At 27.5% G+C, this 12,043-nt stretch overlaps 2 protein-coding genes across 5 annotated transcripts; one reads left to right on the top strand and one right to left on the bottom strand.

The window, feature by feature from the left end:
- Positions 1-265: 265 nt before the first annotated feature.
- On the bottom strand, positions 266-1,681 carry LOC112688566 (UPF0547 protein C16orf87 homolog). Its single transcript, XM_025561824.1, has 3 exons — positions 1,411-1,681; positions 1,010-1,252; positions 266-550 (listed from the first exon to the last, which is right to left on the bottom strand). The coding sequence occupies exons 1-3, from the start codon at positions 1,465-1,467 to the stop codon at positions 311-313; spliced, it is 540 nt and encodes a 179-aa protein (XP_025417609.1). The 5' UTR covers positions 1,468-1,681; the 3' UTR covers positions 266-310.
- Positions 1,682-1,783: 102 nt separating this feature from the next.
- On the top strand, positions 1,784-5,204 carry LOC112688565 (protein arginine N-methyltransferase 5-like). Of its 4 annotated transcripts, none has more exons than XM_025561821.1 (2): positions 1,784-1,891; positions 3,342-5,204. In XM_025561821.1, exon 2 carries the CDS (start codon positions 3,343-3,345, stop codon positions 5,119-5,121), a length of 1,779 nt encoding a protein of 592 aa, XP_025417606.1. In that variant the 5' UTR covers positions 1,784-1,891; position 3,342; the 3' UTR covers positions 5,122-5,204. The 4 variants fall into 4 exon arrangements, with proteins under 4 accessions (XP_025417606.1, XP_025417605.1, XP_025417607.1 ...); XM_025561820.1 differs by lacking the exon at positions 1,784-1,891 and adding an exon at positions 2,472-2,725; XM_025561822.1 differs by lacking the exon at positions 1,784-1,891 and adding an exon at positions 2,920-3,056.
- Positions 5,205-12,043: the final 6,839 nt, after the last annotated feature.

Consider the following 12,043-nt stretch of genomic DNA (forward strand, 5'->3'; position numbering starts at 1 on the left):
TTTTACTTTTAAAATAAAAATAAGAAAAACTAGGAACTAACCATTCCTGTTTAATAAAAGTGTCTTACCGAGAAATAAAAATAAATGTAAATTATCTTAATTTAAAACTGCCATAGTTAATTGTAAAAATTTATTAATATTAAAAATAATATTTAGTTTTGATATTTTGATTATTTTGTTAAATATAACTCATTTAAAATTCAACTTAGACAAAATTATTAGATTAAATAAAAAATAATAAATATTTAAATTAAAGATTTTGAACATTTAATTAGTTTTTTATTAAGTCTTAATTTAGTTACCTTTGAACTTAAGGTCTCCAAGAAGTAAACATCAGTTTATCATTCAATTCAGCTAAAATTAAAGCACAAACTTTAGCTTTATCATTTTTCATGATATTGTGGTATATTTTGTCTTCTGGATCTTGAACAACTTTAGTTTTATAATTTTGTTTTTGAGAAGCCACTCCTTTTTTTGGTTGTGTTATCTGTACATCTTGGCGGCCTTGAAAATTAACTTTTGGTTTTGTAGTTGGTTTTTCAGTCCGTTTCTGTAATAATATTTAAACCCAAAATATTATTATTGACAATTATATTTTTAAAATAAATAGATTTAGTTTCTACTATTACAGTATGTTATTTTAATACAAAAAACATATAAATAATATTTTAAGTTATAAAATATATCTGTTCAATAATTGAACGTTCAAAATAATCATTGACACCAATCATTTACATAAGTATGAATTTTACGAATTTATTCCTATACAATTACTAAGATTTATTAATATAGGTATTATCGAATAAAAAATAAAATATTGATAATCAATTGATGTATAATTTTATAATATTATACTGAAATACAACTCTGTGATTATAGCAATAACAAATTCATTTTTTTGTATTTTCATTGCAGATTAATGCTATTAAAAATAATGTGATTAAAGATTAACAAATGAAACAAATATTGGCTCAAAGAACATAATATGAATGTACTTAAATATATTTACCCGAGTTTTACGTATGAAAGCAGAGGCATCGTAATAGTTGGGCTTTTCACGGCGGACCCGTTCCGTTCTACGACGACCATCTGAACGTGTAGCGGCACCAGTTGTAGAATCTTTGAGTTGTTCGGCTGCAGACACGGCCGTTGTCGCTGTAGTCACCTTGGCCACAGGTTTGGGAGTTATGTCTTTTTTCGAAAGGTAAAACGAATGCTTGCATTTTGTACAAGTCTTTACGGCCACTGGGAACTAGAATATAAAACACGATTAACATGAAAAATATTAATTAATTATAATACATTAATTGAATCGCGACGTGACGTGTTGTTCGAAAACCACTGCAGTCGAGAAAAATGTCAACTGCTCATGATCATTGATTAAGAGTTAATATTATTATGCTACGTTACCTGCAAGCCACAGCCAGGACAAATTTTTTTCACCGAAACTTTTTTGTTCCTTAACATGTATCGATCGGTATGCACGAATTGAACGGTGGAAAACGACCCGGTCGCTCCGGTGTTGAAAAACTTTACTGAACGAGTGCCGAGTGGGTCAATGACGGCGATCGTGCATAACCACCACGTACTAAGACGAGTGTGCGGGAAACGAAGGAGAGTGAAAAATCACATAGAACGGTAAACAACAATAATAAAAACACATTACTGGAGTAGATATAAAAAACATTAATTTATTGGCATTTGAAATAGGGGGAAAAAGAACACCACACAGCCCGAGCACGATAGCTAGAGACCTCTGGTGGTAATGGATTGCAAATTCGTTTTATTGGTAACACTTATGCGGCGGCGAATGGTGCTTTTTCGCTTTTTGTCGGTGGTCCGTATAATATCAAAGTATCAATTATTGAGATTTCAAACTTTGAAATTTCAGGTAGGAACTTGTACTACTGTATTTATTGCGATATATGAAAACGCGATCATGACAATCTAGTTGTATTATCAATAGCCAGTGTTTACTGTTTATTAAGTAGGTACTCGTAGATTAATAATAACTACTTGGTAAGTTCCAACTTTTCGAGCAACGAAGGACAATAAATATCGATGTCCTACTCCTTAAAATCTAGGATGATAGTCGGGTAACGACTGTTAACAAGTTAATCTTATTTCCCCTTTTTTAAAATGGGCGTGCAACGGTTATTATATTTTTAAAAACTAATAAGAGGTTTAATATCATATACCGTTTCCAAATGGAAAAGTACTATATGTAGGCACTGAGTAGCATTAAAAGTTGGGTTAGATTATACAAATTAGTAAAAATTAATTATTGGTGAATTACAGAAATTATTCGATTATAAGCGGTTATAAGATATGGCGAAGTAATTTTAAAATGGTATAAGTTCTATGATCATGAATAATATAGATATCTAATATTACAAAACAATAAATGCTGATATCAAATATAAATAGTCACATCTATGATTACAATAAAAAATGAATTTTAATTATTATACGATTGATGTTGGAAACATATTAAACAATAAACAAGAACAATTACAAGAAACTAAACTAAAAACTTATTACTTTTCATGTTATCCAATTCCCATTATCAACATTTAATTTGGCGGTCAGATAACTCGTATACAGCATGTGTATTACGCATTTTTGAAGACGATTGTAGATACCTTTTTTTTAAACATAGTTTTATAATTAATTTTTGAAGTATAGCACTTTCACAATTCACTAATGTTTTATAGATTATATGCATGTGAGTATCTACATAGAAAATGGAAAGCTAGTTTATTCATATTTGTATTTCGTAAATTTGTTTATTATAAACTGATAATATTATGCTAACTTATTGCGTAATTCAGTCAATGTTGAAAACGATTTTTCTTAAAGCTATTTATATACATTCGAATTAAGATAGTATGTTAATTCGTAATTTTTTTTTTATATTTTAGTGTCTTTATTTATAAAACAACATTTCATTAGATGTTGGTATTAATACAAAGTTGGTGGATGATTATAAATTATTCTTTGTATTTGGAAGCCAGAACTTAGGATGAAAAATATGATGGAGAATATAATAGGAAAGAGTTAATTTCAAATTAATTTATTCTTATATTTAAAAATTTAATATTATTCTCATAAAATTAGAACCAAATACTAATGTTGTGTAGTTTTACCATGACTAATTTGTATTTTATTTGTATATTGTATGTATACAGGAAAAACTAAATTAAAAATTAAAATAAACAGATTTTACAGCAACATGATTTTATTAGACATGAACTTTTTATAGTATTATTTAGAGTACAATTATTTTATAAAATAAAGAAATATATTACATATTTATACTTACAATTTTGTTTGTTTTATAGGATGAATATTATAAACAATTCAAATGTAAACAATTATTCATTAGTAACATCTAAAATTGATGTTGACTTGGCATTTGATTTCAACTCCATAAATAATGATGTACAACAATGTTTGGATTATCTTACTACCTGGTACTGTAAAATCGGCTGTATTCAATTATTTGACAATGGTAAAATTAGAGACTTAAGTACAATATTATCTCATGACTTAATTAATAGATTGATTGCAAAGCTACCACAAGTTGATCATACAAATTATAAACTTCAAATAAACATGGAAAATAAATTTAATGAAGAACTTAGTTTGTTATATAATTTTAATATAAAAAAGTTTCTAATCGATCTTAAACTACCAAATGATTATGCTAACTTAGCTCGAGTGGTATGCAAATATTTAAAAAAACCAATATTGTTTTATTTTAACATACCTGTAACAGAAAATTCTTGGGACTTGTGGAATACTTTTAGAAACATGACCGGTTATAGTCAACAACTTGGTATAGTATTGTGCCTCACAAAGTATGTTCCGACTTGTAATGAAATGAGTAGATGGATTGGTGAACCAGTGCGTGCTTTATCAATTTGTACAGATTTTTTTATTTCAAATCAAAAAGGGTATCCAGTGCTCGGTAAACAATATGAAGATATTTTGAAAATTGCAATACAACAAAAATGGATTATAATTTTATCAGGTGAACCATTGCCTAACATGTTAGATTATTTTTATTACATAATGTTTATTACCAAGAACATAATCATTCCATCCCCAATTTTAGAGTGTGATGATCTCTTACAGTTACCCTTGCAACCACTTAGGGATAACCTTATGTCTTGTGTTTACCATGTTTTTGAACAAGATCCAGTTAAATACACACAATACCAAAAGGCAATACATATGGCAATAATTGATAAGAAAGTTAAAAAAATAGTTATCTCTGTTATTGGTGCTGGTCGAGGTCCTTTAGTTAAAGCTAGTTTAAGAGCTGCAGATTTAGCAGCTGTAGATGTTAAAGTGTATGCAGTTGAAAAAAACCAAAATGCTATACCTACACTTTTACATTATCAAAAAAACTTATGGGGAAACTCTGTTGAAGTAGTTTTCAGTGATGGTCGTGAGTGGGACTCCCCTGAGAAATGTGATATAATGGTTTCTGAATTACTAGGATCATTTGGAGACAATGAATTATCGCCAGAATGTTTAGATGGTGCTCAAAAATGTTTAAAAGATGATGGTATAAGTATACCTTGTGAATATTCATCCTATTTAAGACCTTTAATGTCCCATAAGCTGTTTAGTCAAACTATAAACAACAATAATATCATGGACGATTCATGTATTTCAAATTCAAAAAATGCAGTATTTGAACAATCTTATATTGTATTACAGCCCAACAGCTACAAACCCACTAAAACCAAAAAATTATTTACATTTAACCATCCTAAAAGAAATATAGATAGCAATTCACGGTATAAATGTCTAAAGTATGAAATAAATTCTAATATGCAATTACATGGTTTTAGTGGCTATTTTGATGCAATATTATATAAAGACATTACAATAAGTATAGAACCGTCAACTTACAGTGTTGGTATGTTCAGTTGGTTTCCAGTTTATTTTCCAATTAAAGATACCATGCTTGTTCAATCAGGTAATATTATAAGTGTTCATTTTTGGAGGTGTTGTGATGAATACAAAGTTTGGTATGAATGGTGCGTTACTTCACCAAAACAAACACCAATTTATAATTGCCTAGGAAAATCAAATTCTATTAAACTTTGATGTTTTAATAAATTAATTAAATGGTGTTTCCTATGTATGATAAGTTCTATTATATATTATTGTATATTTTTAGTACTTTTTTTATGATGTTAAAATACTTAAATTTATCTTCAATTTTATTTTTAAATACATTTTTATACAAATTGAAACTAATTAAATACAAAGGTATAATGTATTATTTGAGTTTTTCTGAGTGAATAATTACTTAAACAGATGTTCAGATAACAACAAATAATATATTTTATTGTATATTCATAACAGAAATTCAAATACAATTTTGTGAAATATATAAAACAGATAATATATGTATATTTTTCATGTTAAATGTTTAACCATTAAGTAATTTTAAGCAAGGCTTTGCACTTATATAGTATAATTTATATCAATTTTATATTTAGTCTTAATTCTAGTTTTATTATTTACTTAGCTAATTTCTAAAAAATGATTTTGTAATAAATAAATAATTAATGTATTTGTATCAAAACAATTTGAGAGAATAAAATGAGTTTGTCATACAATTTATATATGAGTAAAAAATAACATTTTCATACTGAAAAAAATGTAGGATAGTAGAAATAATGAAAATATTAAAAAAAAAAAAAAAGGAGAAGTAGAGAAGTAATATCTAATAACTGAAGTGAGGGAAAGGAAAAAAAAATTGTAAATAACAAAAAGTATCATCCAAAGATTGATATGGCAGGCTGGTGATGGTCCTCGGTGTGTTGCCAGTCAATAGAAATAACTACTTGATTAGTTATTACTGTATTAAGAACAGAGTTGGTGTATATTAATTTTATAATCATAATAAGAAAAAACACAAGAGTTTTATGAGCACTCTTTGTACAAGATATGTTATTCAAAAGCGATTATCAAAAGTAAAATAGCGATTTCTGATTCAATTTTACCTCTAACATGGCCGCTTCGAGTAGCCCATCACTTTCACTCGATTTCTGCAGGTACAAAATAACGTTCGTGGAATTCTGCACATCGAATCCCCTTAATAATCCTATACTCTGGGTCCTGTAGATGGTTTTGAGCACAATGTAGTGGGCAATTTTACGAGTTATTCTAAGAAAACCGGCTAATCTTCTCTTTTGGCGACTGCAAATGTCTACGTTGAACCGATCCCACTGCGGTAAAATGACGACCATATTCGCCTTGACTCTGGACAACACTTAAAGCTCACGTGCCACGACCATTATTCATATTGATAGAGACTTCTGGTCCATATCTCTAGCTATATGGGCCAGCAGCTAAAGTTTCTAGCACATAGTAAGAATAGCCTTGAGTTTATATTGTAGGCTTATTTTGTACCCTTTTTATTACATTCATTAATTCGATTTTTGTAGAAAGTCTACGATGTTCCGGACTTTGTCTAAAATCTTCCAGTAGTGAGAACATAAATAATCTATTTGAGTCAAATTCTCGGTTTCTTTCACGATCATTCCCTTACTGAGATACTATTTTTTAATACTTTAATTAAACTGCCTTCGTTACCTTCAACAATGTCTGTTTCATTAATATTAGTTTCAGTTACATTGTTTACCACTGTGCCCTTAAGAAACTATAGTTGTGGAAAATAAATAAAAGAGTTTTTACGTGAAGTTACAGATCCAATTTTAGAACCTGTTATGCGTTTTAATTCCATGCAAAACTTGTTCTGATGTTCTACCACTTTTACTGTGGGGGTTTACCTGAAAATTAAAAATTTATTTGAGATATCTGTCTATAGGATATATTATAAGAGAATTAAATCATAATTTTCGGATTGATTATTCTACTGCCCGTGATATATCATACATAAAACATGTTTAGCTATTCAGAAGAATGTGAAACAGACAGCGTTTCCAGAATTAAATAAAGAAATATGGATTGAGATAGCTAACGGTTTTAATGAAAAATGCAAACTATCCTAATTGTATTGATGCCATAGACAGCGAGCACATAAGAGTAAGAAAACCAAGTGGTTCAGGCTCTCTTTATTATAAATAGGCTTAGGAACTTCTAAAATTTGCATACTTTTTTTTAATTACTGTTAAATGTAGCAGAGTGCGAAATAAATTCGTTTCTCGGTGCCATGATATTGAATCTAAAATTTGAATCTAAAAAAATCTAAATCATTAATATGTGCATATTTTTGCATGTGTGATAGATTTTGCAGGACAGTTCATATTTTACAATTTTTATGCTTATTTTGAATATTTTGACAAATTTTTCAAATTAAAAATTATAGATACATATAACTATTTAAACTATGTATATATACATATTTCAAAAGATCGAAAAAAAAATGTACTAAGAGGACTTGATATTTCCAGTAATATGCTATCTACAAACTACCTCTCATATCTCGTTATAATTTTTGTGTAAGTATGAATAATACTATAAGCCCGTATCGATCGTATAACCCGCTGAATATCGACCGAATGTCGATAAAGATAATAGTCGATATGGAATAATAGATTATTTATTTAGTTCAGTCGATAATTATCCGTCGTTGTTTTTGCGTCTCGCGACCACACAACGTCGAATCATACGAAAAACGACGTACGGGTATATTTTGTAACATTGTGTAATGCCGAAAGTACAATAGTCTACGAGTAGCTGACTACAAAGTTTTGTTACGGAGTTTAAAGATACATACATTTACATCTGATGGACACGTTTTATTTTATGTACTATGTGGTCATTTTTTTTTTTTTTTTTTTAATGCATATAAACGCACAAGGCCGTTTCTGGAAATTTTTTTCGGGAGGGGTCCAAAACATGTGTATTGTAATTTTATTGAATTTAGATTTTAACTTTTGATATTTGGTTAAAAATAAGACAGAAAAAGATTTAATCTTCTTTTATTAAAATTAATATCATATTTGTATATGATATTATGGTATAAAATTAAAAGCAGTCAATGATTAATTGGAGCTTAAGTCATTTTTGACAGAAAATATTTATATTGGTATTAAAAATAAATAAGTATTATAAACATTCGTAAAATATTGAAGACATTTTGGGGGAGAAGGGGTCCAGACACCCTGGACCCCTCCCCCAGATACGGCATTGTAAATGCATATTATAATGCATATTTTAATGATTTCAGAAGCATATTTGCATGCATATATGTGTATTTTTTAGAGCTATAAGTCCCTAAGCCTAATTATAAATATAAAAATTATTTCTCGAATGTTGTACTTCCTGTATGTGATGCAGATTACAAGTTCACTTATATAGATATTGGAGCATTTGGAAAATGTAGCGATTCATCAACTTTTAAAACTGCGAATACCCGAGAAATGTCTCATACAAACAACGAATTACCGATGCCATATGTAATTGTATGCGAGATATTTGGTTTATCCGACAATTTGATGCATCTTTATAGAGGAAGAAGTTTAATAAGAAACAAAAGAATTTTTAACTAAGTATTGACTGTCTCGTACAAGGCGTTTTATTGAATGTGAGTTTGGAATTCTGGAAAATAATTGGAGAATTTTTCACCGCCCAATGAATGTTCGAAAATGATTTGCAATCATTTTAGTAAAAACATGCTGTTTGTTTTATAATTACATAGGTACGACAAAGAGATGGATATAGATTTCAAGACATTGTACGTCTCTCCAGAAATAGAAACACTACCTGTTCTACTTGCGGCATTAGAACATGGAGCTACCAAAATGATTACTTACACAAAATGAATTGTTAGGTATGTGCAAGGCCGGATTAAGGGAAGGTCTAGTCGGGGCAGTAGCCCCGGGGCCTTTTCGAGTACCCAAGTGAAAGGGGGCAAAAAAATTTAAGTCGATACACATTTTTGATCATACTAAAACTAGTAGTTTTATAGACTTAAATTGTATATACCTATTAATTTTATAATACCATTGACGATTTGTGAAATAGTTAAAAAAATGTATCATTCTGCAAGCGTAGCAAGCAGCTTTGTAAACCATATTTTGTCGTCAAAAGAACCCATATAATATTTCAGCCCCGGGGCCTAATAGGTGCTTAATCCGACCTTGGGTGTGTGTATACAAAAACAAAAATATATATGTATATTAATCAATATTAACGCCGTAGCATAAATAAATAAAGTATATGAAAAATTATACCTAGGGGTGCCCTAGAAAAGACTTATCAGTAACAAAATATAATAATATTTAAAAAATAATACCCTTGAATGATAAAAACAAATTATAAATAATTAAAAACTATACAGAAATGTAAAAATATAAACAACAAAAATAGTTATTCTAAACGATAGAATTGTTATATAATTGAACTAGGTTCAACTTATGTAAATACTATTTTGTTTAATAAGATTTTTTTAACAATAGGTATTATTTAAATTAAAAATTAATTTTAATTTTATATATAATAATATAATATACCTATATTGTTTCATGTTATTTTAGTAATATAAATATTAAACTATACTAAAAGTAATTTATGTGTATTTAAAATTATACATTTACTTAGAGTACTTAACATAATAAAGTATGGAAATTCATAAAAAAATATTTATATAATATTAAAACTAAAGTTGATCAATCTCACTCTAATCTAAATCAATTATTTTTTCATTTAGATAATAATATGAAATACCTAATAAAATATATTATACACTTTATTATTATATCTAAATATTATATTATGGTATCTCGCATAATATTTTGTTTACTTGTTTCAAACTGCTGTACCTATATACATCTTATTTACTAAATTCTATGCATAATTAATATTTTAACGTAGCTACTAGTATGAGTTTACATTTGAATTTAAAAAATATATATTTATTATATATGCTATATTTATATTGTATAAAAATAATAATTATCTATATGTTAATTACTGCATGATTTAAATTATATAATGTAAGTTTCCATGATTATAAAAAATAAATAAATTTGGTTTAATTAATGTGTGTAATTAGTCATAAAGTAATAAAAATAATTTTTAAGTTGTTTACCTATGAAATATTTATAAATATATATAATATATAATATTTATAAAAAATATTAATAATATGCAGGCCCGTATTTAAAAGGGGTATGGGTAGGCACAGGCCTGGGGGCGTCAAGTCTCAGGTGAGGCAAAATATTTTAGCAAAATTAATTTTAAAAATTATGTACCTAATGAAAAAAAAATAAAACAATGAAAAAAAAAATAGTATGTTATATTGTTATAATTTGTTTAATTTGTTAGTTGAAATAAGTATTAAATGATTTCCATTAATAAGTTATATTTTAATATTAAAGAATCTCGATTATGGACGAAATAATAAGTGGTATATTATTATTTATTTTGGGAGGGGGGAATAAATTATATGCCCGGGGGCACCAACATTTTAAATACGAGTCTGATAATATGTATTATACTCAGTGGTTAAAGTGGGGGGACGGAGGGGGACGGAGTCCCCCTTCTTATTTAAGGTAAGAATATGCGTCCTCTTTAATTTAAGTCACCAAAAGTCCGGATGGACTCTTAATGGCATTGGTCACTAAAATACAATATTGAATATACAATATTTATTATAATATTACAATATTACCTGAAATTTATTTTTTTGATTAATTTGAACTAGTGGAAGAAAGAAATAATATGCAGTTGTAATATATAAAGTATTTATATTTATTTATATTTCTATATTACAGTACTAATGTATTTCGATTTATTTTTACTGAGCAGGCATATGTATAGAATTATTTTTCTTTGGGAGAAATTTGTTTTTACACCCTATAAAAATACATTTTTTAAGAACATAAATGTGTAACAGTGGAGGCTTAGACCTCATGGGTTTCCTAAAAAAAGTTGGTAAGATTTAGAATTAGGTAGGGGAACACACCTCAATTTTTGATCCATACAGTCCCCCCACATCATTTTTCCCCCTTTTAACCACTGATTACATTTGTAAAAATACTAATTTGTTTAAACTAGCAAAGTGCGTAATTATATAATTTAATTATATTGTATACCTACAATTTAATATTAAACATATAACTTAATTAATTTCTTTGCTTTTATATGATATGAATCTTCATAGCACTAAGCTAATATAAAAATATTGTCAATTCTAAATTATATGTATTTATATTGTCAAGTGTGTACACAAAAAAATATTTTGGGAAGGGTTTTAAGTTGTACATTTTTATAATAATATAATCTACATACCAAATTTACTATATAAAAATATATTTAATCATTTTCCTGAATTTCGGGAAGGGTTTGAACCCCTAAAACCCTCCGTTATGTACGCGCCTGTATATTGTATATTTTATATAAACTTCATTATATTATTATATATTTATATACCTACTTACATTGTTTTACCTATATAATTTATACTTATGTTTAATACAATTTGTAGTATATACAAAATAAGAAAATATACTAAATGTATTAATTTATTTCTATAATTCTTATAACTACATATCCGTGCATATTTTAATTATATAAACGTAAACGTGACTAGATAGTGTGATATAAATGGAGAAATATAAAATTCGTTGTTTAACGTTTAAAAAATTGATGTTTAAATATTGTACTATTGTCTGGTGACATTTGTTTTATTCTGTTGTAAAACGTGTAATGAAACAATTTTAATAGATAAAGTGAAAAACCGCTGACCTTTATTCAAGATAAATAATGATTTCTTGATCATATCAATCATACAGGCTGATTTAATATTATCATCACAATAAAATAATCTAATTAATTTATATTATATGAGTTGTAAAATATTAATTTTCCTGCGCAATATTGTACAAATGACAAACTTTTCCGAAAATAAAAACTATCTTAACTGTTGAAAATAGGTTTTTAATTACTTGGTTCACGTTATAATACTATCACTCTGTATATAAAGTGTCTAGTGGTTATAATGTTGTAAACAAGTGTAGAATATTATAACAATTTTATCCGTAGTTGTGTA

The sequence above is a fragment of the Sipha flava genome, unplaced genomic scaffold (assembly GCF_003268045.1).
Source record: "Sipha flava isolate LNK unplaced genomic scaffold, YSA_version1 39_pilon_pilon, whole genome shotgun sequence".
NCBI classification, from domain to species: Eukaryota; Metazoa; Arthropoda; class Insecta; order Hemiptera; family Aphididae; genus Sipha; species Sipha flava.

Bases quoted from the DNA above. Each gene is read 5' to 3' on its own strand.
- LOC112688566 (XM_025561824.1), bottom strand. From the start codon at position 1,467: ATGTTAAGGAACAAAAAAGTTTCGGTGAAAAAAATTTGTCCTGGCTGT. The intron at 1,253-1,410 runs GTAACGTAGCAT...TTTATATTCTAG, and splicing joins GTCCTGGCTGTGGCTTGCAG to TTCCCAGTGGCCGTAAAGAC. The intron at 551-1,009 runs GTAAATATATTT...ATATTATTACAG, and splicing joins CTTTCATACGTAAAACTCGG to AAACGGACTGAAAAACCAAC.